Below are 26,058 nucleotides of genomic sequence, written 5' to 3'. Positions count from 1 at the left end.
CACCAGCTGACTTGGCTTGATGAAGTGATTTAAAGAGAGAAATGCCTTCTCTAAGCCCGCTGACAGGGAGGTGGGAGCTTTGAGAGCCACACAATATGTGTGAAAGAGCCACATGTGCCTCCTGAGTCGCAGTTTGGCCATCCCTGACCAATCCTACAGTGTGGCTTCTCTCCAGGTCCATCCCAGAAAGACGTTTTCTACTTTTATCTGCCCCTTGTCTTCAGCTTTCCCTCCTTTGCTCCCTCTAGCAACCACTTTGAGAGCTGGTGTTGTGTAGTGGTTAACAGCAGAGGACTCTAATCTGGAGAACAATTTGCTTTCCCCACTGCTCCACATGAAGCCTGCTGGGTGACCTTGGGCCCGTAACAGCTCTCAAAATTCTCACAGCCTAACCTACCTCACAAGGTGCCTCTTGTGGGGAGAGCATCTGACTGCAATTGTAAGCTGCTTTGAGACTCCTTAAGGTAGAGAAAAACGTGGTATAAAAACCTTCTCCTCCATGGGAAAAATCTGTATGGTTCTGGCTGCTCAGCTAGGCCCATTTGTGCAGTAAGGAACCAGCAAGGACTTGTTTGGAGCACCTCACTTTCCTTTCTAGTTGTCTTTTTACACTATTTCCTCTTTCCCTCTCTCGGAAGCTCCCATATCCTCAGCTTTCATTGCTTTCCTCATTCATGCCCACCCACCTACCTACCTACTTTTTATCTGTTCCCTCCATCCTCAGCTATATTTATTATTTATTTACTTCATTTATACCTTGCCTTTCTCCACAATGGGGTATCAAAACTCTAACCACTACTCCACACAGGCTTTTGTGGGATAACTTCTATGGAACAGTAGCAAGCTGTCAGGCCTGGGTAAGCAGTCATGTAAGTTGCATGGCAGCGAGTCATCTGGTGTTTCTTCTCTCAAATACCTAAACAGCTCATGAAAGGGCCCAGCTTTGTCCTCATGCTTTTTACTGATATAAATACTTAAAGGTTGGAAATATGTTGTGGTTGCCTAGCAGTGGCCACTGAAGGGCTATTCATTTCTTAAAGGTACAGGCACTGCATCTAGTTATCAGATCTTTCTGCAAACCTGGGACATTTTTCAAGTTTGTAGAAAGATGTTATCTTGTTGAGTCATAAGTATCCACAGATGGAACCATTAGATATATAGATATGAATTCCATAGGTTCATGTCTTTACATTCTTTTTTATATAGCAAGCTATTCATATGCAGTTGATCGTACTCCCAAAGTAATGTGTGTGAACAATGCCCCTGGGTCTACTTCTTATAGCTGCTAAGTAAGTCCTGTGTCATAAACAAGTATCTATATTAAATCTATCACAATTTTAGGATTTTGTGAAATCATTGGTTATTTTTCCTAGAAGACATATTGCTTTGAAGAATGTTGCACATACGTTGTGTTGATGAAATTCTTAATGTTTACCTGTGAACACTGGTGACTACATATCAGTATTGTTCTTTATGCTGTTTGCATATTAGTAATAATCCCTGAATGGAGAAATATGTGAAGAAAAATTCAATATAGCAACAAGTTTCACAAACATATCAGTTAGATTTGTAACTTGTGCTATATTAAATTTGCAACTACAGCGAAAACTGAAAATTTAAAAAAAAAAATTCTTTAAAGAGATAATAAAGTCAGTATTAGTAGATTTGATGCCAGATTTCTCAAAACTTGGAATATCAGATAATCATGATCTTCACTTATAGAAACTTCATCTTTCAAAAACTTTTATAAATACTTCAGATAAAAATTGCAGGGCTACTGATTGAACCTAGAATAGCCTTTTCTCCTTCAATAGAAAAATGTGATCTTGCTCATGTAATACTGGTCATTTTGTGTTGAAGTATATTTTATGGATGTGCACTTCAAGGGGAAAAATTAGTATTTTTCAGATCTGGATATCAGGGAGCTGGTATACTGGCATTCCCAGTTATCTGGGTTCCTAATACTCATTGGTATTCAGATTTGAATTTTTTGGGTGGGGGTTCTAATATTTAGCTCCATTATTTCTTATGGGGAATATTTTCAAAGGGCTAGATGGTTCAAGTGAATCGGATCAAGAGGTCCAGTTCTATGAACCCCTGAACAAGGTGTCTTAACCATCCTCTGTTGTTTCCTATATGGGGAAATTATATGCTTTTCTCAGGGTAAAGACTAGCCAAAGACCAACAAGCTCAAAGAACCAATGCAGAACCAGGAAATTTCAGCAGAAGCATGAGGCAATGTGACAAACCTAACACAATAAATGTACAACCCAAGAATCCAATGCAATGTCAAACCAGAGAATCCTTTAAACAAACTGAATAGGTACTCTGCTGCAAGTGCAACAAATGTAATATTAGAGAATCCAACCCAATGTACATCCCAAGAAATCAAGGCAATGTCAAAACTAAGAACCTACCACAAACCTGACATAAACTAGCGTGTGCAAAGAACACAATATTACAAGACTCATAGTCAATACAGTAATTACAGGTACGGAAATGGTTAAAGATAAATGACAGTGAACATTTAGAAACTGTTCATCGCTCATGCCCCCCCCCCCCCGCATCAGCAACTATTTGTTCCAGAAGGTCACTGAGGAGGAGATGGAGAATGTAGGATGGCACTGCTGCTGCCACCACCTCTGCACCTCTGGGTACTCAGCAAGTCCCTTTGCTACCATCTTGCCTGTGAATTGGCAATAAGAGGATCAGGGCACCATATCTAGCCAGGGAACAACCTTGAAGTTATGGGTTAATGTCCCCCAGTTTGTTCTATTCAACTAACACACACTCATTTAAGTTTATGCCATATTAGGCCTCTCTCCTCTGGATTCTTTACCTTCCCTCCAACCCAAGACAGACTAGTAGGCTGGACTAGTACGTTCTGTGTTAGTCACAAACAATTACTAGAACTACAACGAAAAGAAGGTTGCCAGTTGCTTAGTGGAAGAGCAGACGGATTGTAGCAACACCACTTGCCTGATTTGGCAACAAAATGCTACTGAGCTCAGGTACTGCAACGGAAGTCCTTTTATTGTCCACATGCATCAGATTTAACTACCTTCTAAACATGTTGCCAAAATAAAATCTAAATTAGGAGAATGTGGCAGAGGGTGTGATGTGCTATTTTATACTTAATCAAGGGCAAAGAGTTACTGTTATGAAACATCTGAGATGCTATAAAATAACTCTGGAACTGGGAAGAATCCTGCATGCTCAGTCTTCTCACTGTAACTTCTGCACTTGCAGGCTTTCCTAAAGTGCCTTCTTTCAAAACTAAGCACAGCAGTAACGTTATTCTGGTCAAATGAAGAAATTCCGGTAGTTACAGGGCAGCTCAAAAGGTAAGCAAACATTTTACATTTTTGCTACCAAAGGGCTAAACCAGACAAGTGCAAGTTTGTATCCATAAGAAGACTTGTTGTTTCATCGAAGTGTTTAGTTTATACATATTCACAAGTTTACAGATTGCCAGTATGTAAACATTTTCATATTTCCAGTCTGGACAGAGAAAATCTACTGCAATTTGAATAGTCAAAAATATATAAATTACTAGGAACAAAAATACAGGAATATACAAAAATATCATTTAACATACAAAACAAGCATTTCTGGCCAAGACTGATTTCAATATTGCATTTTAAAGTGCCATTTCAGTACAAACTTATCTGTAATTTGTTAAATTTGCAATCCTACAGTCAATCAAAGCTAATGAATTCAGAGGGGCTACTAATCAGTGATTTCAAAACTTCACGTTTTAAAATAATTTTGGCTTCATGAAATACACTTCAAAGGTTTAGGTTTCATGTTTTATTCTCCCCAGTCTTAAAAGCATGACATCTTAGCTCTTCTGGCACTGTAAATAAGGTCTAGCTTCAACTTGTGCTAAATTCTTGGCACACTTTGATCAATGCAAGGATTTTGATAGTGTAGATCTCTGAGAACTGGAATAAGAACACTTATGGTACCTCAGCAGAATTCTACCCTTCGAAGCCCATAGACTTGAATAGACTTAAAAGGATATAACTCTGCTTAGGAATGCACTATTAAGAGTTTTAAAAATCATAAACAGTTCATAGGCAAGCCTGAATATACAGATGTAGAATTACAGTGAGAAAAAAAGTACTTCCAGTACTTCAGTATGAAATGACTACTATGCTGTATCTACTATTGCCAGCATATAAACAATAATACATAAAACGAAGCCAATCTAGACATGGAGGACTAGGATGAAATATTTCACAATGTTCTTAAAAAGGACTTTTCCCTGTTTGTTTCCAGACTTCTTTGGCTCCTTTAATGCTCTCTCTCTTCACACATTTCCAATAGCCTTGGACTCCTTGCTGCTGAGGAACCTGTTTTTAAAAAGCCAACAGTCATTTATTAAGTTCCTAACAGTGCAATTCTATGTAGAGTAACTCCAGTGTTCGCCCATTGATTTCAGTGAATTTAGACTGGAGTAACTTTCTATAGGATTACTTGTCAAACTTTTTATTATCCATTCAATCCAATAGATGTTTTGATATAATTTCACTGGATGTGGTGATAACATAATTTGCACTCCCCCTGAAGGTTCTATATATATATTGACCTTATGCTATAAAAACCAAGGATCCCCAATCTTTTTCTTGTGAACAAAATTTTTATTTTGCAATATATTGAAAAGTATTCTATCAGAATCTAAATATAGCTCATCAATACATTACACAATTTCTTACCCCTCCCACCCTCCAAATTGTGACCTCCACCGGTATACAAAACAAATTAAAAACCTTTTAGAAGTAAAAATTCACATATAGAATCTTAACTAAAAGTTATTATTCACTTAACTTTATTTTAACTCCAGTATAACTACTATTCTTATTCTTTTACTCATTACTTACTTCTTAATCCTCAAAATTACACATTTAATCAGATAACCATAATCTATTCTTCTTTGCACTTTTAAAAATTCAATTATTACTTGTTGAACATTAAACATATATTTCATAGTCCTTAAATCATCACTAAAAATTATTCAAATCTTAATCTTAATTCACATAAATTTACTATATAAACTCAGCTACTTATATTTCGCTACTAAAACAGTACTCAGTAATCACAGTCCTTTTTCTCTTTTAGAGTTCAGTTAATATTATCAAAAAACACTAAATGTCTCTTCACCTTCCATTGCATCTCCACATAGTTTTGAAATTTATTCCAATCTTCTTTAAAGTTCTCCAAATTATATTCTTTTAAGATTCTAGTAAGTTTGTCCATTTTACTCCAGTTAAGAACCTTTAAGACCCAGTCCCACTTATCAGGTATTTTGTCTTGCTTCCACATTTGCGCATACAATGTTCTTGCAGCTGAAAGCAAATACCACAACAATGTCCTATCTTGCTTCGGGAAGCTTTCTATTTGTAATCCCACCAGAAAAACATCCAGTGCTCTCTTGACATTATAACCCAAGATTTTCGATATCTCTTGTTGAATCATAGACCAAAATTGTTTTGCCTTCTCGCAAGTCCACCACATGTGGTAAAAAGAACCTTGATGTTTTTTACACTTCCAACACCTATCCGAAACGTTATTGTTCATTTTTTTCTAATTTTTTAGGTGTCATGTACTATCTATACAGCATTTTTAAAAAGTTCTCTTTTATGTTATAGCACATTGATATTTTCATAGATTTCTTCCATAGGTGTTCCCACGTCTCCATTTGTATTTCTTTGTTAAAATTTATTGCCCACTTAATCATTTGAGGTTTTACCACCTCCTCTTCTGTAGACCATTTCAGTAATAGCTTATAGATCCTTGAAATCAATTTTTCATTTTCACTCAACAGCACTTTCTCCATTTCTGTTTTTTCATGTCTTATACCTGTACTGCTGATATCTTTCTCTACCAAGCTTTTAATTTGTAAAAATTGAAACCAATCAAATTTATCTTTTAGCTCTTCCACCGACTTCATTTCTATTTTGCCTCCATAAAATTTTAGTAGTTGCTCATAGGTATCCCATTTCTCTTCCTGTGAACTTTGAGACAGGTTTATGACTTCAGTTGGCACTATCCAAAGTGGTTTCCTCTCATCACCATATTTACTATATTTTTTCCAGGTATTCAACAAAGTCCTTCTTATATAATGGTATGAAAAAAACCATCCAACTTTTCCTTCCCATAGTACATATATGCATGCCAACCAAAAACATTTCTATGGCCTTCTAATACCAATAGCTTTTTGTTAATCAAAGTAATCCAGTCCTTAATCCAAACCAAACAAACTGCATCATGGTATAACAATAAATCAGCTACTTGAAAGCCTCTTTCTTTCGCGTCTGTCAGAATTTTCATCTTAATTCTTGATTTTTTACCCGCCCAAATAAATTCTGAAATCTTTCTTTGCCAGAGATGGAATTGTTTCTTACATTTCACTATTGGAATGGTCTGAAAGAAAAACATAATTCTTGGTAGAACATTTTTTAAATTACAGATATCCTCCTCAACATGGATAAGTTCAATTTATTCCATTTTAGCATATCCCCTTCAATTTTATGCCAGGAGCTTTTCATAATTGTTCTTGTATAGATCAATGTTCCTCATCGTAATCTCCACACCGAAATACTTTACTTTTGACACAACTCCACAACCAGTAGCATTTTGTAACTCCTTCTGTTTACATGATAAATTTTTACTAAGGATTTTAGATTTTTCATTATTAATATAGAAGCCTGCTAGTTCACCAAACTCTTTAATTTTTTTCAACAACAAAAATGTTACTTGTAATGGATTTTCATTGATAAACATCACGTCATCCACAAATGCTCTATATTTGTAGGAAAAACCTTTCAACTTCAGACCCTCTATCTCATTATCGTCATCAATTTGAGTCAGTAAGACCTCTAGGGTCATTATAAACAACAGCGGAGATAGAGCCTTGTCTTGTACCTTTGCTGATTATCATTTGTTCAGTCAAATCATTATTCACATAAAGTTTGGCTTGTTGTTCTGTATAAATTGCTTTAATCATCCTTATAAAATCGGCTCCTAATTCAATTTTTTCCATCATTGCAAACATAAAATTCCAATTAAGATTATCAAAGGTTTTTTCTGCATCCGCAAACAATAAAGCCACCTCTTTTTCTGGGTGTTTTTCATAGTACTCTACAATGTCTATTACTGTTCTAATATTATCTCTTATTTGCCTTCTGGAGAGAAATCCTGCTTGTTCCTGTTGAATAGAAATGTTCAAATGCTGTTTGAGTCATTCTGCTAGAATTCTAGCAAATATTTTATAATCATTATTCAGTAGTGAAATTGGTCTATAGTTTTTAACATTCGTGGAATCTCTTTCCTCTCTTGGTATAAGTGAAATTACAGTTTCTTTCCATGTATTTGGTACCCTCCCCTCTTGCCTGATACAGTTCATCAATTTTTGAAGTTTGGGTACTAATACTTCTGTCAAAACTTTATAAAATTTTGCTGAAAAATCGTCAGTACCCGGAGCTTTACCTACCTTCATTGAACAAATTGCTGCTTCAATTTCCATTTTCTCAATTGAATCATTCAAAAAATTTTCCATGCTTTCATTTAAAGGTTTCACTTTTATTCTTTGCAAATAGGCCTCAATTTTCTCTTTATTCACTTGTTGGCCTTTAAATAATTTGGCATAAAATTTGTAGAATTCCCTTTTAATTCTGGTTTGATCTAAAATTTCTTTACCATCTGAAATAATTTTATTTATAAATTTCTTCTCTCTTTTCTTCTTTAATTGCCAGGCCAGATACTTCCCTGGTTTGTTAGTGCCTTCAAAAGACTTCTGCTGCAACCTTTTTGAGTTCCACTCCACTTCCTTATTCAATAGGTGTCTCAGTTGGTTCTGTAGAATTGTAATCTCTCACAGTATTTTTTTCTTCCTCGGTCTTTTCTTCAGGTCATTTTCTTTTCTGCCTATTTCTATTTGCAAGTCCTTCATTTGTTTTTCTTTAGCTCTTTTATCTTTATTATTCAGTGAAATTAGTATTCCTCTCATAACAGCTTTGTATGCGTCCCATACGGTCTGAATTTTAACATCTTGATTTTCATTCATTTGGAAGAAAGCTTTAGTTTCTTTTTCCAGAAATTTCACTACTTCAACTTTTTGCAGCAAATCTTCATTTAGTCTCCATCTTCTACACTTTTTCATTCCTTTTGCTAACCAAAGTAATGGATTGTGGTCTGCACCTATTTTCGGAAGAACGTCTATTTTATTAGTAATAAGTCCCAGGTCCTTCGTAGACCATATCATATTAATTCTCGAGAAAGTGTCATGCCTTGCTGAGAAAAAAGTATAATCTCGTTGTCAGACGTGTAACTTGCTGGAACTGAAATGTAGAATAAAATGCTTGACATGACTAACGCCATGATGTACCTTAGTATGAACTCTGCTTTACTAACCCTGAGAGTTGTAGCAAATGCCTTTCCCTAGCACATTGTAACCGCAAGAGTGAAATCTCACCCCTATACGAAAAGCCAGCTGCAGCTTTGAAGTACATATCCTCAAGGACTCTTCCTCTGGGAAAGAGATAACACCCTGAGAAGAGCTGGCTGTCTCCGGGGGTGTGAAAAAAGACTGCATTGTTCCCCGCCTGTAGAAACCTAGAAAAGACTGACTCCAACCTTGGGCCAGTATCAAACTCAATCTGCTTCTATACTGCATGTGTGTTCTCAATAAATGGATTAATTGCTAAAGCAACATGGTCCGACTTTGCTTGAAGTTCCACGTCTTGACATTTTGAGTTTGATCACTCCGGGAACTTATCCGAACTGGAAACTTGGCTGGATGGCCACCAAGACGCCAAATAATGGAGAGCCCACCGAGCCGATTGAAGAGCCGATCATCCCGAAGGGAGTAACGGTGGTGCGGAGGAAGGTGAAGTCACCGACACACTTCTCGACCCTACTCTACACCCCGAAGCAGTGGAAGCCGCGAACCTCAACTGCGTTGATGGACGAAGCGGCGGGGCACTACACAGTGCTACTGACCGGGGCAGAAGGGGGAGAAGCGGGGACGACGAGGAGAGAGAGAGGCCGCGCCGGGGAGAGGACCTGCAACTTTTACGCAGCGAGATGCTCCTCTGGGCCAGAGAGATTCAGAACGAAGTCCAAGCCAGCCACCTCCAGATCACCCGAGAGATCCAGGAGCAACTGGACGCGATACGGAGGCAGGTCGGCGCCATCCGCAGAGAAGAGCCCAGAGGTCCGCCTGGGGGGGAGCCGGGCGAGGAACCCAGAGATGAACCGGAGACACCACCGGGGGGGAGGAACCGGCGGAGCCGCCAGCGGGGCCATCGGACACGCCGGCACAACCAGTACGGCCGGTGCCCGCCCTGCCGCCAGCGCCCCTCCGACCCGGGGGACCTCCGCCACCGCCTGCACCAGCTCCGTGGGATGGCGCGAGGGGAAGGGAACTCCAGATCACCTTTGATGGGGACCCGGACGAGGTGGAATACTTCGATCCAATGCAACAGCTTCATGACCCATTGGGGGGTGACCTTCCCCACTGAAGCCAGCAGAGTATACTACCTGGCTTCCAAACTGAAGGGAGCCGCCAGAAAATGGTTCGTCAGCCTCTATGCCGCGAGGGGCCCGGCGTTGGGCTCGGTGTACGAATTCCTACAGGCCATGCTCCACCAGTTCGGGGACCCGCTGCAGGAGACAAAAGCCCTGGCCCAACTACGCAAGATCGAGCAAGGGCCGAGGTCGATCCGAGAATATGCAGCGGAGTTCCAATCACTCTGCTCGAAAGTGAGGGGTTGGAGCGAGCGCATGAAGTACGAGGCATTCATGAACGGCCTCAATGCGAGCGTTCTCGATCGCTGCTATACCCAAGGCCTTTCTTTTTTGAGGTGAGTTAAATCCATTTACATTCCAAGAGATTAATTTGTAATCCATAATGGTTTTTACAATTATTCTGTACCCTCAATCTTTATTGTCCACCAAAAATTCATTCATGCCTTGGGTGTCTCCTATTGTTTTTCTCAGTCTATTATACTCAAAGCTGAGACCTTCAGGTAAAATCCATCTATATCTTATGCCCTTCTCTCTTAGCTTGTCAGTCAGTTTCTTGAATTGCTTTCTATCACTGATGACCTTTCTCGCCAATTCCTTCATGATTCTCACTCTGCTTTCCTCCACAACCATTGGGCTACTAAACTGCTTGGTTAAGATCCTTCCCACCACATCCCTTGTAGTAAATTTCACTACCACGTCCCTGGGTAGCTTGCGCTTTCTGACAAATTCTGAGTTGACCCTATATATATAGTCACACATACGTTCCACCTCAACTGGGTCTTCTTCCAGAAATTCAGCCAAAATTGTAGCCATATACTTCTTCAAATCCTCTTGGTCAGGCTCTGGCACTCCCCTTAGACGAATCATATTCTCCATCAACTTACAGTCTTGCAATATTGCTTTATCCTGCAATTTCTTGATAGTAGCATCTTGATCTTTTATTTTAACTTCAATCTCTTCAGGTTTTTTTGCTATTGCTTTTAAGTTCCTCAATCTCCTTCTTAAATTACTTCTTCAATACTAGAGTTGATTTATTTGGTTATTTCTTTAGTTAATTTCTTTTCACTGCCCGTTATTAATTCCTTCATTGCCTTTAATAATCTTCTTTCCATAGCGTCCAATTATTCTTGGACTTGTTTAGATATTTTCCCTTCTCCCACTGAGACTGCTCTTAAACGTGTAACTCTAGATCCCAGCTTCTGATCAGACATTACTGTGCCCATTGCTTATAATGGGATCTTAGTTGGTCTCACCAATCCACAATCCAATGGTTGCATTCAATAGATTGGAGCCTGCCCTTTCCAGCAAGGCCAAAATCGCCGTGCTAGGAGCCTCCTAGCTCCAGATATTAATTTTTAAAGTTCTTAAATTCCCCCAAATGGCGGCTGCGATGTTTTCAAGCCTCTGTTTTAAAAAGTTTTCCTTTTCCTCCTAGGGCTTAGTCTTTATTTCCAAATATATAGTCCAAACTGTTTTGCCATTTGAGGATGATATGTGTTGGTTTTAAACGTTTTTATAGTCCAAATCCAGTTTATTTTTAATAAAACTTTGGCCTTTCTATAATGGCCTCTGATGATTCTCTATGGTTCCTGGTTCTGGAATATACCCGGATGTTTGTAGGTTCCTCTTCTTTCGCCACTTGCTTCCTGACTCTCTGGCAATGAAGTCCCGTTATCTATGATTGTAAATCTCATGATACTTGAAGGAGTCGTCACTTCCTGCTTCGTCATGAGAGTCTGCAGCTTTGTTATGGCTGGGGTTTTTTTTCAAAGCCACAATAATTCCAAACAGCACTTTACTGCTTTCTCTTAGCTCCAAAAATTCCACCTTTACCCCCTTCCACTTCTCCTTAATTTCTTACTTTGACAAATAGTTCTGGATCTTAGCACTTTTCTTTAAATAGTCTTAATTTGCTCCCGGAGTGATAGATAAGAATCTTTTACCTTAGTGCCGTCTAATCTTGCTCATTCCGTCCAGTTTTCCTTCAGAAGTTATTATAGTCTATAGAAGGCTGGAACCTTGATGAGTTTAAGTCAATTCAATGACTCCAGAGATTTTTTGTAGACAATGGGATACAATCTCTCATTGGGGGTTCTTCAAAGCCGAAAAAAACCCCTCCTGGGGTCTCTCGTCAGCCAAAGTCCCTCCCCTCGAGATAACAAGCATGTCCTAGACAAGTTCCTTTATTGGAAACAGGTAGACAGCAGGCATTAAAATGCCTTTTATGTCCAAAACAAAGAACTTGTACTGCCCCTCTGTGAGAGACAGGTCAGCTCACCATGTTCCAACCCCGGAAGCAATGGATCCCCAACCTTTTTGAGCCTATGGGCACCTTTGGAATTTTAGCGCAGCATGGTGAACGCAGGCACTAAATGGCAGCCATAAAATGGCTGCTGCAGGAAGTAGAACCAGCAACAAAATGGTTGTCTCAGTTTACCTTCAGTCACACAGTGAAGCCCCTTGTACTTTGATGCCAGCTGCTGCCAAACAATATTTTTAAAAAAACCCCACATAGCCAATCAGAAGCCTTGCTGGGCAAAAGCTCCATCTGGTCCTGCTCACTTTCTAAAAACACTTGGCAGGCACCATAAAAGGTGCTAGTGTGCACCATGGCACATTTGGGATCCCGGCTATAAGTTCAACAAACTGTGAGGATATTAGCTTGATTAAAAGAAAATGCTGTGAACACTGCATTTCTCCAAATAGTGAAAGCTAACCCTGAAGGAAATATACCTTGTAGAATTACACTGTGAAAAGACTGACATAAATGCTAGCATCTACACGCTTAAGATCTCAATAACAGCCTTTGCATACTCAGTACACTTGCTGTGTCCATTGTTTTCCTGCCTTACTTCCAGAGATCTCATACATGGTTCCATTTTGTTTTCACAATAATCTTGCGAGATATATTAGGCTGTGAGGGAGTGAATGACCCATGAATGTCATGGTTCAGAGCCTAATCGGATAACATCTACTCCCCCAGGCACATGAATATGAAGCTGCCTTATACTTAATCAGACCATTGGCCCATCAAGGTCAATACTGTCTACTTAGACTGGTAGTGGCTCTTCATGGTTTCATTTTAGTTTGCCTACTACCTGATCCTTAAGTTGAGATGTTGGGGATTGAACCTAGAATCTTCTGCATGCCAAGCAGATGCTCTACCACTGAGCCACAGGCCCCTGCCCTACACATCTATGTTGGGTCAGCATATGTGTTCTGGGAATCCAAGCCTTGTAGGCACACATATGTCCCACTGAGATTGTTACTGTGGCATGCATGGAAAGGGAATCTCCCTGCATCATTTTCTCAATCTAAAACGGTTTTCAGGGTGCTATTTGCCACACTGAGAACACCTACACACCATCAGTACACAGAGTATTCAGCAGGGAAAGCAGCACTCTGCTGGAGCCACTTCAGGTGGGAACCACGGTCCAAACCAGCCTCCCATATATCTGGGAGACACACTTTCAGAACCAGTTGGCAACCTAACTTGAAGATGTAATCAATGTAAAGTCAACTGATGTGCTTTGCTCTCATATTTAGGGTGTTACACATAAAGCATTTTCCCAATCTGCTGATGCAGAGACCGATTTCGCACTCACCTTACGCCACTGTCACGTTCATCTTCTCAGCGTGGCATCCTTCAGATTTCCCACTATCTGCGCTGGGGCTGCAGCAAACATTGTTGTTTTCGCATGGCAAATGGAAACTGGTTTTTAGCGGTTTCTGTTTGCCGCATGAAAACCAGGATGTTTGCTGCAGCCCCGGCGCAGATAGTGGGAAATCCGAAGTACGCCATGCTGAGAAAACGAACGTGACAGCGGCATAAGGTGAGTGTGAAATTGGTCAAAGACTTTGCCTATACGCATCTTCAGTGCAGAGCATTCTCCTTCTCTCCAGTCTTTATTACAGCAATCTGAATGATACAGGCTTATCTGAAAGTAAAATTGGATCTAAGAGCAGATTATATTCAAATCTGTGATTCTGGAATATCTTCTCTTTTAAAAAAAGATCTTAATACAAGTATATTGGAATGCATCAGATGGACCCTGCATGAGTTGAGCATTCAGGGAAAGACTAATTCGCAGCATACATCAATAAAAAAACTTTAAAACAATATTATTTCATTATCCTGTGATCTTTACAATAACCTCCAGTAGAAGACAGGCTGAGAGTGCAGGCTGTCTGTTTGAATTCATGGTAGAAGTCAAATTAAACCAGAGATGTTCTGATTAATAGCTCAGTGTTAACTGACTCACTTTAAAGCTCACTTTAATTAGGAAGCTCTCTATTTTTTATTTATAATTCCTTTCTCCTCCCCTACTATCACTTGTTTCCATAGCCTTTCCATTTATATTGTTTGAACTTTGACTCACTTGTTTAAAACAGCATACATTTAAGTTAGCTAAAACATCTAACAGAAATTGTCTTTGTTGGTCTTAAAGGTGCAACTTGACTCCTGCTTTGTTCTACTGCTTCAGACCAACATGGCTGCCCATCTGGATCCATGTAACAGAAATGTTTTGAGTCTTTGTTACTTACCCTTAAACCTCGATGCATTCTGTTCTTTAGAACACCTAGAAACTCTGCATGGCTGAGGCAGTTGTCTCCATCTAGATCAAAGATCTTGAAGATAGTGTCCAAAACATTATCTGAGAGCTCCTGTCCTGTAGCCACTTTCACAGCTCTTTTGAACTCAGCTAGCACAATATACAACATATAGCATATTAAAAACTAAGAGAGAAAAAGATAACTAGCTGGTAGGATTATGGATCTCTTTATGGTATTGAAACAATTTTAGAAATAAATTATTCCTTCTGAGCAGTCTTTCACATAATTTGAGTTGTGTGGACTGAATGCATGCAGACTTATTGACAATATTTTATAACACAAATGTTAGCAGCTTTTGAAACATGATTATTGCTTTCAATAACTGAATAATTGAAAAAAAAACTCACTGAAAACAGCTACTTTACAGGAAGTTGCTCAGCAAGAGTTTTTAAAAAAATCAGTGTAATTCTCCATGATGCTAAAATGGAGCCTAACCCTGTTCTCCCATTCCTCTAAACAAAACTGGAAGCCTTCCTCTTGCATAAGGAGCTGAGTCATTTCAGTTGAAGTACGGTTTTTTAGACTGGAAGAAGGGTAGTTTTTGAATTCCTTTTTCCATTTTGCATTACCTTCACAGCCCAAAATTTCATTTAAGGCATGATGTTTTCAATATAAAGATCATTCTGCATGGTCCTATCATATTTAACAAAAATAGTTTGTGCAGTATGTAAAATGGGGAAGAAAGTACAAAAAGCCACACTTTATCAGATACAATTAGAGCAATACAATCCCTGCTCAGATACAAGGTATTATGTGTGCACAGTTACAGTTGTGGATATAACAGATGATTGCTGCCCAAGCTATGGCGATGCAGCAGCTAATAGAAAAGAACCACGGTGTTTGTGAAACAAGGCAAATATTATTTCTGAGCTATCATACTTAGAGTCCCAACACAGTGTTTCTTCAAATGATCAGGATGAGCAGCAGTAAACTGACTCCATACAGTCCCTCCTTAAAGGTTCAGCTCTGAAACACAAAGGCTCTTTAAGGGCCACTTCACCTGTTGCACAAACAGTGGCAGTGGAGCTATGCATATGTACTCCAGCTTTTCATCACTTCTTGTAATGTGAGTACAGGGAATGTGCATATCTATACTGCAGACAAAGCCCAAAGGAGAAGAGCGCAAGTCTCCCTTTTGTGCAATAGAAGGGACAGAAGAAACACAAACTTTCAAGTGCATTTGAAGATCTGCTTATTGTAATTGCTTGTGCAGTGTGAAGCAGAAAATGTACCATTTGGTAGACTTTCTTATTGGAGGAATATGTTTGAAGCCAATTCACTGTTATTTGCCTTGCCTACTGAAAGAAGGCAGCCAGCCACCATCTTCCATTGCCTAAAACAGTTGCACCAGCCTACTTGCTTGGTTAAGGAGCAGTACTGATGGCTGTCCTGGCAATCATCTTCTGGCAATCAAAATAAACTACTGCAGTTTGGAGACTGGGAACTGGTACTTGAGGTGGCAACAGTGAGAGGGCTTCTAGTGTCGTGGCTCCACTGGGTTTTGCATTGTGTGACAGAGTGTTTGACTGGATAGGCCACTGGCCTGATCCAACTGGGCTTCTCTTATGTTCTTATGGTATGGATTCTTCTGTTTAAGGAGATACTAGCATCATATACTGATATTTAGATTACACGTTTTCAGAACTCATGCACATAATCATCTTCAGCTTTAAAAATTTAAATATACAAAACTGTGCAGTTCTTACCTTGTTTAACAGGACGGTTGGCTACAGTAAACATTTTCAAGGCAATTGAAAAGTCTTCAAGGCGGTTTGTAAACTGGCAAAAAGTCTTAAATTCATCTATGCTTATACCCTAGAATACCCAAACAGAAGCTTAGAGTTAAGTATACATCCAAGATTTGTCAAAGAGATACATAATAATTCAAAGTCATAAATATTGAAAAAAAATAATGAAGCAAAGAAATCTGGCTACCAATGCTCTTCAATTAAACATCAGGGGAAAAAATTTAAGGTTTGGGCAGTCTGTACTAACCTCTCCTGGCTGGATTCTCTCCTTCACATTTTGCCAGTAAATGTCATTGTTTTCCTCATCAGTAAAATACAACAACCACTCAAGGAAGTCCTCCTTTGTCATGAAACGTAGACCTTTGGAAAACTGAATAAATTCCATTTCTTGTACCTCTGTTTGTAAATTCTGCATAAATCTAAAAATCAAAGTGACAAAGTAAATTGGTATAAAGATAAGAACATAAAAGCACTAATGATAAACTACTAAGAAGCATGTATTTCATAGGGTAGTTTTCTATCTTGGGAAAATGTTGCTCCACCCCATGGTCTTTGGGGTGTTGGAGAATTTGGTTTTGTTCCCTAAAGACCTGTAGGATGTCTTATATATTTAATAAAAATACAGCAGTCTTATAAAACAAGATCCAGTGTCTGAAAATAGCAACTAAAAACTAGAACAGTCTAATGAACCGAGCAAACTCCCTAGTGACTTCGTGTAGATATTAAACAGCATCTGGGACAAGGCCAAATTCTATAGCACCCCAACAGCCATGGGAAGTAGTACCATTCCCCCAGAACCACCTTTTAAAAACCTGCCACTACAAGGAAGAATGGCATACTAAACACTGAATTTGGGAAAAGCCAAAAAACCAAAAGAGCCCTGTGGCACAGAGTGGTAAAGCTGCAGTACTGCAGTCCAAGCTCTCTGCTCATGACCTGAGTTCGATCCTGGTGGAAGCTGGGTTCAAGTAGCCAGCTCAAGGTTGACTCAGCCTTTCCATCCTTCCGAGATCAGTAAAATGAGTACCCAGCTTGCTGGGGGGAAAGTGCAGATGATTGCGGAAGGCAAAGGCAAACCACCCCGTAAAAAGTCTGCCATGAGAATGTCATGATGTGATGTCACCTCAGAGTCAAAAACAACTGGTCCTTGCACAGGGGACTACCTTTACCTTTTAAAAAGAAAAACCAACAGGGATGCATCACCCTGTTCCCAGTTCCCTAGTCTAGATAAGGCAATTTTGTTCCTGGGAAACCACGTTGAAACAAACCTAGATAATTTTCTCCAGGAATCTCTGCAACTGTGTTGACAAGTCATGCTCAGACATCTTGCCCAGGAAAGGATACCAGCCAGAAATGATTAAGACTGGGATGTCAGGGTTTCTTCAACAATAGCCTTGCCACAGTTTCTTTCAAAAGATGAAACCACTGCAACTCTTAAGGGAGGATTTATAACTTCTCCAGTCCAAGCAGCTCTCCCTCCCATACCCAACAGTTTTAACCATCCAGAAAGGTCAATGGGGAAGTCTCTAAGTGGCCCATTTCATTTCTCTCAGGGTCCTGCCCTCATTCTCTTTCAGCAACCTGAAGCCTGCAGGGCAGACAGACTGTCTTTTTGATATGGTATTAAAAGCACTTACAGTCTGCCTTGCCTTCTTAACAAATTCCCCGAGTGGGTTACAACAATGTACGTGTGTAACAATCCATAAAATACATAATTTAACCTCAATTAAAACTGCATCAAAATCAACAGACCAGTATGTTAAAACATTACCCACATCATGAACCAGCCAGATTGTGATGCTACATAAACAACACTGCTTCACTTTTTCATTTACAGATATTATGTAAGAAATGCAAGACTCATGTTATGATCATTTTGGATCAGTATGCTATTATGTATGTCAAGACTGGGCAAATGGAGCTACCAATTCACAAGATGTGAAGGTTGGTTCACAGTGGTGTAATGTATGAACTAGTTTTTCAATGACAGAAATGTTTCTAATGCTGTGTTTCATAACCTCTACCACTAGAGAGCTCTCTAAATCCATGCACTTCATACCAATAAGCTATGGGTTTAAAAATCTGCAGCTACATGCATAACTGAATTTGATAAACATGACAATGATACAGAACTTGTAAATGGCCAAGTGGACAACATGGAACCAGCAGAAAGAGGTGGATAGCCTTAAAATAGGGCTTAGGTGAAGGTTGTAAGTAAACAGGCCCTTAGAATCAAGAGACCAGGAAGTGTTTCAATAGTTCTAAAAGGAAGTAGTGATCAATCTTGCACAAACAGGGTTAACAAATGCTTCTTTCTAAGCATTGTAACCTCATTTTGTTAAAGATAATACTCAGTGGATCACTTACATCTGATAAGCTAGTAATTCAAATATTCTTTTGATAGCTTTTGTGTTTTCTATCACTAATTTCTGTAGAAAAGGGGATGGAACACTAATTGAATCTCCATTCTCTGAGTCACAATGGAAGACAATCAACTCCCCTAAAAACAACAAAACCCCAGCCTTTCTGCCTATCTGGCCAACTATGTCATTTTAACAATGTCTTCCATTTTCTGCAACCATTAGTTGAATGAATTAGAATTCTGCCAACTGTAAGATACAATTAACTGTGCTGCTGTGTTTTGTTATCAGAGCTTCCAACACACTAAACACAGACTAAAGCAAGTGATCTTCTAGAGTATCTATAGGGATTCCCAACATCTCAAAAGTCTTTCATTTTAGGACACGTCCACCAGATGTGAATTTACCATTGTTAGCAAACCCTAAAGTCTGTGATTTTTTTTGAGAGATTGTATTAAAATAAAGAGTTAAGCACTATGAGATATATTCACAGTTAATAAGTGATTTTGATTTTTAAATAAGGTCGTTTTTCATACATAACTGAAGTCTACTGACAAAACTACCAAATGTGGCTTGTTCTTTCAGCATCTTTCAAGCTTGTGTTACTGTCCTTTCTGCTGAAGTTAGGCAGCGTTATATCGGAAAAAGAAGTTTGATAATGTCTGTGTTGATTATGTGCAGGATGTAAAGTATGACCTCCCTGGGGAGAATCGTAATGGGGAAAGTAACAGGCATTTTCTCCAGGAGCCTGGCAAAAGGCAAAATATGCCTTTATTTTTATTTATTTATTTACCTTAGATTTATATGCCGCCCACTCCGCAAGCGGACTCAGGGTGGCTAACAGTCATGCCAAAACAACAATTCCAATTACAGTTGTAAAACAATAAAACTTAATAATAACAATTTAAAAATCAATGTTTGGTGCTATACAAAATTTTTGACACAGACGGTTTGGATAATTTTTGATGTCACAGTTCTTCTGATTATCTGTTAGTGGTCCTTCTGATGGTATTGCTCAGCAGCATAGAAGTGGCAGCCTTCCCCCACTTCTCCCACCTAAACTTGAACCACTTTATCATATTACCAAATTAACATCAACTTGCTGGGAATTTTTATTTATTTTATTGATAGTCTGCCTTTCTCATTGAGACTCAAGGCAGAATGCAAACAGTACAATCAGAGCTGGTATGCTGAATACACCACACACCGTGCTTTCTCTCATAGATGTTTTCCCTAAGCATTAGGTCTGCTCTAAATACCTTCATTTATCTGAAGTGGAGTTGGCATCCACTAGGGGAAAGCCTGTTCAGTAATGAGACCTAGTCTGGGAAATAGTCTCTCCTGGACTTTTTTTGTAGCAGGAACTCCTTTGCATATTAGGCTACACCCCCCCCCCCCCCAATGTAGCCAGTCCTTCAACAGCTTACAGTAGGCTCTGTAAGAAGCCCTGAGTCTTCCCATACAAAGCATTTTAGGCTGCTTCTCAACGGCCATCAGGGAAGCAAGAGTTTTATTTTGACAGAACTTTGGAGGGTAATGTTAATTCTCTGTTGATTTCAGTATATTATCTCTTTACTTTGGGTGCTTGACTTTAATTTTTTTTAATTCTTTTGGTATTGATGTGATCTAATTTTTTTCTCAGTATTGTAAGCTGCCTTGCAGGCCTGTGGATTGGAAAGGGAGGTTATAGAAGAAGTTTTAAAACACACCAATAATAGCAACAGCTATTAAAGAGGAAACTGCAGAAACTGGCTATTTTTAAAAAAATAAGTTTTCATATCCATTTGTGCTATCTGAATACTGCTAATAGGAGGTCAATCCAAAAATCTGCTGCTGCTGTATTCTTGGATCAAATATTAGTAGAATGATCAGTACTCCAAAAATATTATCCAAGGAAAGGACTCGAGACCACTTTTCCTTTTTAAGTCTTACATTTTAAAATTAAACATTTTCTGACTTGGAAAAAAGCCCTCCAAAATGTTAACTGCACTACTAATGCCTGTAGGAATCCAAATAAAAGGTGGGACAACAATGCTAAAATGTAAAAATAGTCCCATTAATCTGAGGAAATGCTCCACAGATTCTTCACAATATTGACCTCAACAAACCCTCTTCTGACAAAAAACAAAACAAAACAAACCCAAGCCTTGCAATAGAACACTCTAGCAAAGAAAGACTCCTAGAGCCCAAAGTCTGAACATGGTTTCCTCATCTATGTTAAAAGCCAAGCGAAGCTCAGAGACACCCCCCCCCCCAACCCCAGTCAGTGATGAGAATATGATTTGTTCCTAGTTTGCAACCCTGATTTTCAGGGAAAGTTAGTTTGCCAGTTTGAGTGTAACAGCAAATTACGCTCTACTGAAAAGCAGGAAGCAACCAATTAGCTCATCATACACAAGGAACAAGTGAATGTCCATATCCAGTGTTCATTGACTGGTTCTTTTAGCACCAACCATAGCTTGAAGACAGAACCAAGCTGAAATGCTTCTGAAGAGTTAATCATCTTCACAAGACCAAACCATCTTCTGCTGGTTTATTATGTAGAAGGGTGCTCTTGAATCATAATCTGGCAATGACTTGCCCGACCCGTATCTGAACCCACAGATGAGCTTTATCTCTTGGGCCTCTTAAAGACTTCAAAGTTGGCTTTCTCAGTTTCTCTGCTATGATGCAAGCATGATAAAAGGTTTGCCTGCCAAAAGGGTCTAAAGTCCTATTATGATGATTCAAAATAACAGAACTAGTTTAATAACCGATGGCATAGCATGGTTGGAGTGCAGCTGTTTGCCACACTGTTTAGTCGATTTTCTCCATGCCACTGTAAACAGAAAAAAAGAGTCTGGGGTATCATGGAAGAAAAAAACCCCTTCACTTCATTCTAAGAACCCATGAATTGCTGGACATGTGGCATGAATTTTAGAGTGGCCTCTGTGTGGCAGATGTACAATACATACCAGCCCCAAGCCATGTAGTTGTAAAGAACAACACAAGTTTACCCGAGAATCCAGTGAACAATAAATGCAAAGTTTCATTTCAGCATTTTGAGGAGGAGGGGAATCTCTTAACCACATGTAAACACCATTAAGCCTTATGAATGATTTTTTTTCTGTTTCCAGGAATGTAAATTACACAGGTAACTATATCTAAAGCTTGTGTGACAGGTTTTAAGAAAGCCTAATCAAATGTAATCACTCCTGCTTTCTCTAGCTACTCTGCTGATCAATGGAAAGGCTTTCTAACAAGAACTTGGAAAATGATAAAAGCATTTGCCATCAATTTTTTCCTTGCCTTTGACAATGATCTATGTCTGTACAGCTCATCAGTCATCTCTTGTAAAAACATCATGGCACTTTGATCAAAAAGCCAACAATGGCTTCCCATGTGAAGTAAAATGTTGTGAAAAGCCATCAGATAGAAATCACATTTTCCCTTGAACAATAGCAACCCAGAAATGATGTGCTTGAGTTACTCGCAAATAAAATAATGTGAAAAGTGATATCTCCAGCTTTTTTTGTTTTTTAAAAAGAGACACTGATCCTTTCATTCTCTTTTCTGTGCATTAAAACAAACTTCACTGTCATGTCACAATGCAAATGGAGTGGGTATATGCGGGTAGTGATAAGGAGACACATTCCAAGTGCATGAAAAATAAATGCTGCTGTTGAAAAATTACCTGTATTAAACCCTACACTTATCCCAACTGCCTTAACAGCCAAGATGTGGGAGTCCCAATTCTGATTACAGGGTTCTATCTGTGTGGTAGGCAAAGGTCTTTAACCTACATTTGCTGAATGTAGTAGGTACACAGTTTTATCACTGTTATGCCTCATTGGGTCAATGCAGGATTTTATCTAATTACCTGAAACATTCCAGTTCGCACTATAAATGCAAACAACTTTTTACGGGTGCACTCTGCCCTTTGCTTTGTTAAGAGGCCCTACTATATCAGGAGAAAAGGGAACCAAGGAGTGTTAACAGAACTCTGTTTTTAAGAGCTACAAACAGAGAGAAATTTTCTTTGTTTGAAGGTGGGTGGTACACCTGAAATCAGAGGAAGAAAATATTTCACACAGCATTAGAAGTTTGCTGTTCTTTATCTTGTCTGGCTTTTGAAAAAAAAAACTCTGCAAAGAGCAGTAGCACTGGTTACTGAGTACAGTGTGTGTATCTGGATACAACTATAGTTGAACAGATATGTTTTATGCTACTTTGATACTTTTTCAAATTCAGATATTATGAAGATAATTTGGTTCTCATTTTTTTTTGATAATTTGGTTCTCATAAATGAGTGAAAGACTATACACACACTGTTACTAAACACAATTTTCAGGCATAAAAAAGGACCAAAGTTAACAGGGGATTCCTTCTGCTCTTATCTTTGTGATATGCAGCTTCTTCTGATGCCACAACAGTAATGCTAGAAGCCCCAGGTCACATGGGAAGAGATTATCATATGGCTCCTTTCCATACCAGTGTAATCTGCTCTAGAAACTGGGTATTTTGTGAGAAACGGATGCACTACATTTGACATTACCTTTGCATAGGAAGCAGCCATGCTGTAGACAACAGGTCCCTTACATGGTGCCATGGCACCCCTGCAGTGGCCATTTTTTGGTTGTGCCCTCCCCCCGGGTGTCAGAATTCCAAAGGTGGCCTGCAGCCCCAAAATGCTCGGAACCTTTGCTCAGACTTACTACATTTTGTCCTACCCTTCCTCTGAGGGTAGTGAACATGGTTCTTCCCTCCTCTATTTTATTCTCACAACAATCCTTTGAGCTAAATTAGGATGAAGGAATCCAAGATTATCCAGTAAACTTTCAAAGGATATTTGAAACTGGATTTCTCCAGCCCTGGTATGGCATTCTACTCAGCCTGCTGCACTTGGTGGAGAGGTTCCACACGCTGTAAAGTTATGGCAGAAGGGCCTAGGTACACATGCAAGAAACTTTTGAGGTTACAGATGCTGGGCTTGAGTAAAATGGATCTAGTATGGGTCTTGCTTTTTGAATTAGAAGAGGTCTCATATCCTCAATCCCACTCAATGATATACTGCAGTTATAACTCCAAAGCAAGGTTCTTTCATTGAATACCCACTATACAATTCCCACATCTTTTAAATTGTAACATGTGAAGTTGTGCCTTCAGCTACACAGTTACCTGGTTTAGACACTCTAAGTTAAATGCCAACCGGCAGTTTGATTATCATAAATCTCCCATAAGCTAGGGAACCCTCCCATAATCAACTATGGTTTATGATTATGTTACATCTGGAGTAACTAGCCTTTAAGACAGAGATTGAAGCTAGCGTCTAACCATGATTTCAAAGTCTGTTTTAAACTATGGTCAACAATTTTAAATTTAATTTTAACATTTACATAATGCCTTTGAGGTTTTTGCCCTTTCTACAGTTACATGGATTCAGCTTAGCTGAAAGAAGGGAGTGGAGAAGAAATCTGCACAGGTGGGTTGGGACTTGAGCTGTGTGCAAGTTTCTAGGGCTTGGCAGTCAGCACAGTGTGACTTCTCTACGAGGCTTTCGTGGACCTAGTGTGTGAGGCTCCCATACTGCGGAGGCACTGCCAGAATAATAAAATGCTTCTTGCTTTTTCAGGATAATCTCCTACTCCATCAGAAGTGAAGATGTATACCTATAACTGCTTGTTATCAGAAACTGGCATGCCAAGCCATTCCCAGATTTTTTTAGCATTTATATTTCGACTCCAGAGTTGACACAGGTATAAATATTTCTCAAGCTGAGCTTTTCAACTCAGCAATAATTTATGAGAGAACTCCTACGAATGAAAGCTAACATGTGAAGTGGCCTTGAGGGAGTATCTTTACCCGAATTGTAGTGAGGAGATTTTTGATTTGCAGATGATTCTGCAAAGAAAAGGACAGAGCTGAGACAGTAGCATACTGAGATTTTTTTTTTCCTAGCCAGAGCTGAGTTGATAACTGGGATGTTTTTTCTGGCCAGAAGCATCATTTCAAATATCTTTTATTCCCTGAGATAGATGCTCAATTTTGTGTGTGGGGTAAAAGCACAGAAATATTCCTTAAAATCTCAGTATCAATGGATGGAAGCTGGAGTTAAGAGCTGATTAACCTGTAATTTTACGTAGTTATGTTTTATTAATCTAATTGGTTACTTTTAATCCAATTTTCTCTGCTTAGTATGAACTCCAAGTGACTGACAATATAAAAAAAAAAGCAACTGCAGAAAACCTTCAGTTCCACGAAAAATTTAAATTTGAGTTACCAAACAAGGAATCAATCTGCCATCGACCGAGGGCAGGGAGGAGAAGGGAGAGTAGGTGGTAACAGCTTGGGCCTCAATGTGGACATTGGACTCAAATGTCCTTCCTGTCTAAATCTTAATATAGAGAACAGATGAGTTGACAGTATTTTCCTACGCAGGTTTCTTCAACTTTACAAAACAACTCGAAGTTAGAAGCAAGCAGCATCCAGTCTGCCAGGCCATACTGTGGCCCAGGATAGGTGGTAGCAATTGGTGCATTATGCAATATGTCCTTGGACCTTCACTCTTCTGTTACATTATTCTATGGCACCAAGGTACAAGACTGAGAAAAACCTTCCTGCTGAAAGCATCTAAGCATCATTTGTGGGTACATTACCAGTTGGAAATTGGTCTCAAGGAAGCAGAGTTGAGGGAAATTGCGCTGATGAGATGGCAGCTGGAATAGCCACAGAATGTAGCACTACCTGAGATCCCTCTGAGATAAAACGTATTGCTATGGAAGTCACAGGTGGTATCAAGTAGCAAGTATTTTCACATTGATTTGTAGTGTTAAAACAGCCCACCATAACACAGAGCAAAGGGAATAACCATTAGCAGGTGTTAACTAATAATTTTTTAAACAATACTACCTGTAGAATTCAGAATAGTGAAGCTTCTCTTTTCCTCCTCTTCCAAAGAAGTGGACCAACAACATGGTATTAATATCAGAACCTTCCAGTTCTGGCTCCTGAAAAAGAACACACACACAGCAGTATTAACAATGTGTCAGAACAACCTGGATTTATTTCTAATTTGGTTTTCCTGCTTGTGTGAGCTCCAAAGCAGAGACTGAGCTGTTTGTTCACATAATACTATGCAACACTGAGGTTTAATTTCAACTGAGGGAACAAGGTATTCAAGCCAGCAAATATAAAACAATATTATATTTGTAGCCTAAACAAAAATAGTGGTCTGGAAACATGTGGCATGTCTTCATGCAACCTAGCACATGGTAGGATGCATTAAAATGAGTGTAGACTTTGGTCAGAATCCAGCAATTTATTTTAGGTATATTCCAGGCTTTGGGTGTGTACAATGGAACCTCTGACTTTTTATCTTTGGAAGGTAGAGCCCCATGCCGTATCACAAACTTCTTATGAAACTTCAGAAATGGTTTGGTGCAGTATGGAAAGTTCCTGTTAAAGAAACACAAATTAAAACTTCCCTTTGGTGTGGGGAACTAATTAGGAGTTCTTTGGATCCTGATTTTTTTGTTTTTAGAACTTCAAAACTACAGTGCGTAGTAAACTAGGCGTTAAATTGGTTTCTTTGTGCATTCTGATATAGTCTTTCATTCAGAACAAGCATCACCTCTATACTGTAGCAATTATGCATTATATATAATCCACTTACAATTTCTACTCCAATGGATGTTGTGGATAAAAGGAAAGATTTCAAGACTACGTTTCATCACAAGTAAATATTTTCTAGTTTTCCAGTCCCAGCTGCTTGTGTTGCCTCTAGGAATGTACTACGTTTCTATTGCTATTTTTTAAAAAACAAACCT

The 26,058-nt window shown here is 39.1% G+C and overlaps 1 protein-coding gene across 1 annotated transcript in view; it reads right to left on the bottom strand.

Annotated features, from left to right (window-relative positions):
* Window positions 1-3,424: 3,424 nt before the first annotated feature.
* Window positions 3,425-26,058, bottom strand: part of MICU2 (mitochondrial calcium uptake 2) — a 146,036-nt gene continuing 123,402 nt past the window's right edge. Inside the window, exons 8-12 of the mRNA XM_060234798.1 lie at window positions 25,142-25,239; window positions 16,141-16,312; window positions 15,852-15,960; window positions 14,077-14,234; window positions 3,425-4,355 (exon numbers count right to left, since the gene is read on the bottom strand). Of these exons, the coding sequence (XP_060090781.1) occupies window positions 4,251-4,355; window positions 14,077-14,234; window positions 15,852-15,960; window positions 16,141-16,312; window positions 25,142-25,239 (642 nt within the window). The 3' untranslated portion in view covers window positions 3,425-4,250. The remainder of the gene's footprint in view (window positions 4,356-14,076; window positions 14,235-15,851; window positions 15,961-16,140; window positions 16,313-25,141; window positions 25,240-26,058) is intronic.

The sequence above is a fragment of the Heteronotia binoei genome, chromosome 3 (assembly GCF_032191835.1).
Source record: "Heteronotia binoei isolate CCM8104 ecotype False Entrance Well chromosome 3, APGP_CSIRO_Hbin_v1, whole genome shotgun sequence".
NCBI lineage: Eukaryota > Metazoa > Chordata > Lepidosauria > Squamata > Gekkonidae > Heteronotia > Heteronotia binoei.
This window is presented reverse-complemented; position numbering and strand designations above follow the sequence as displayed.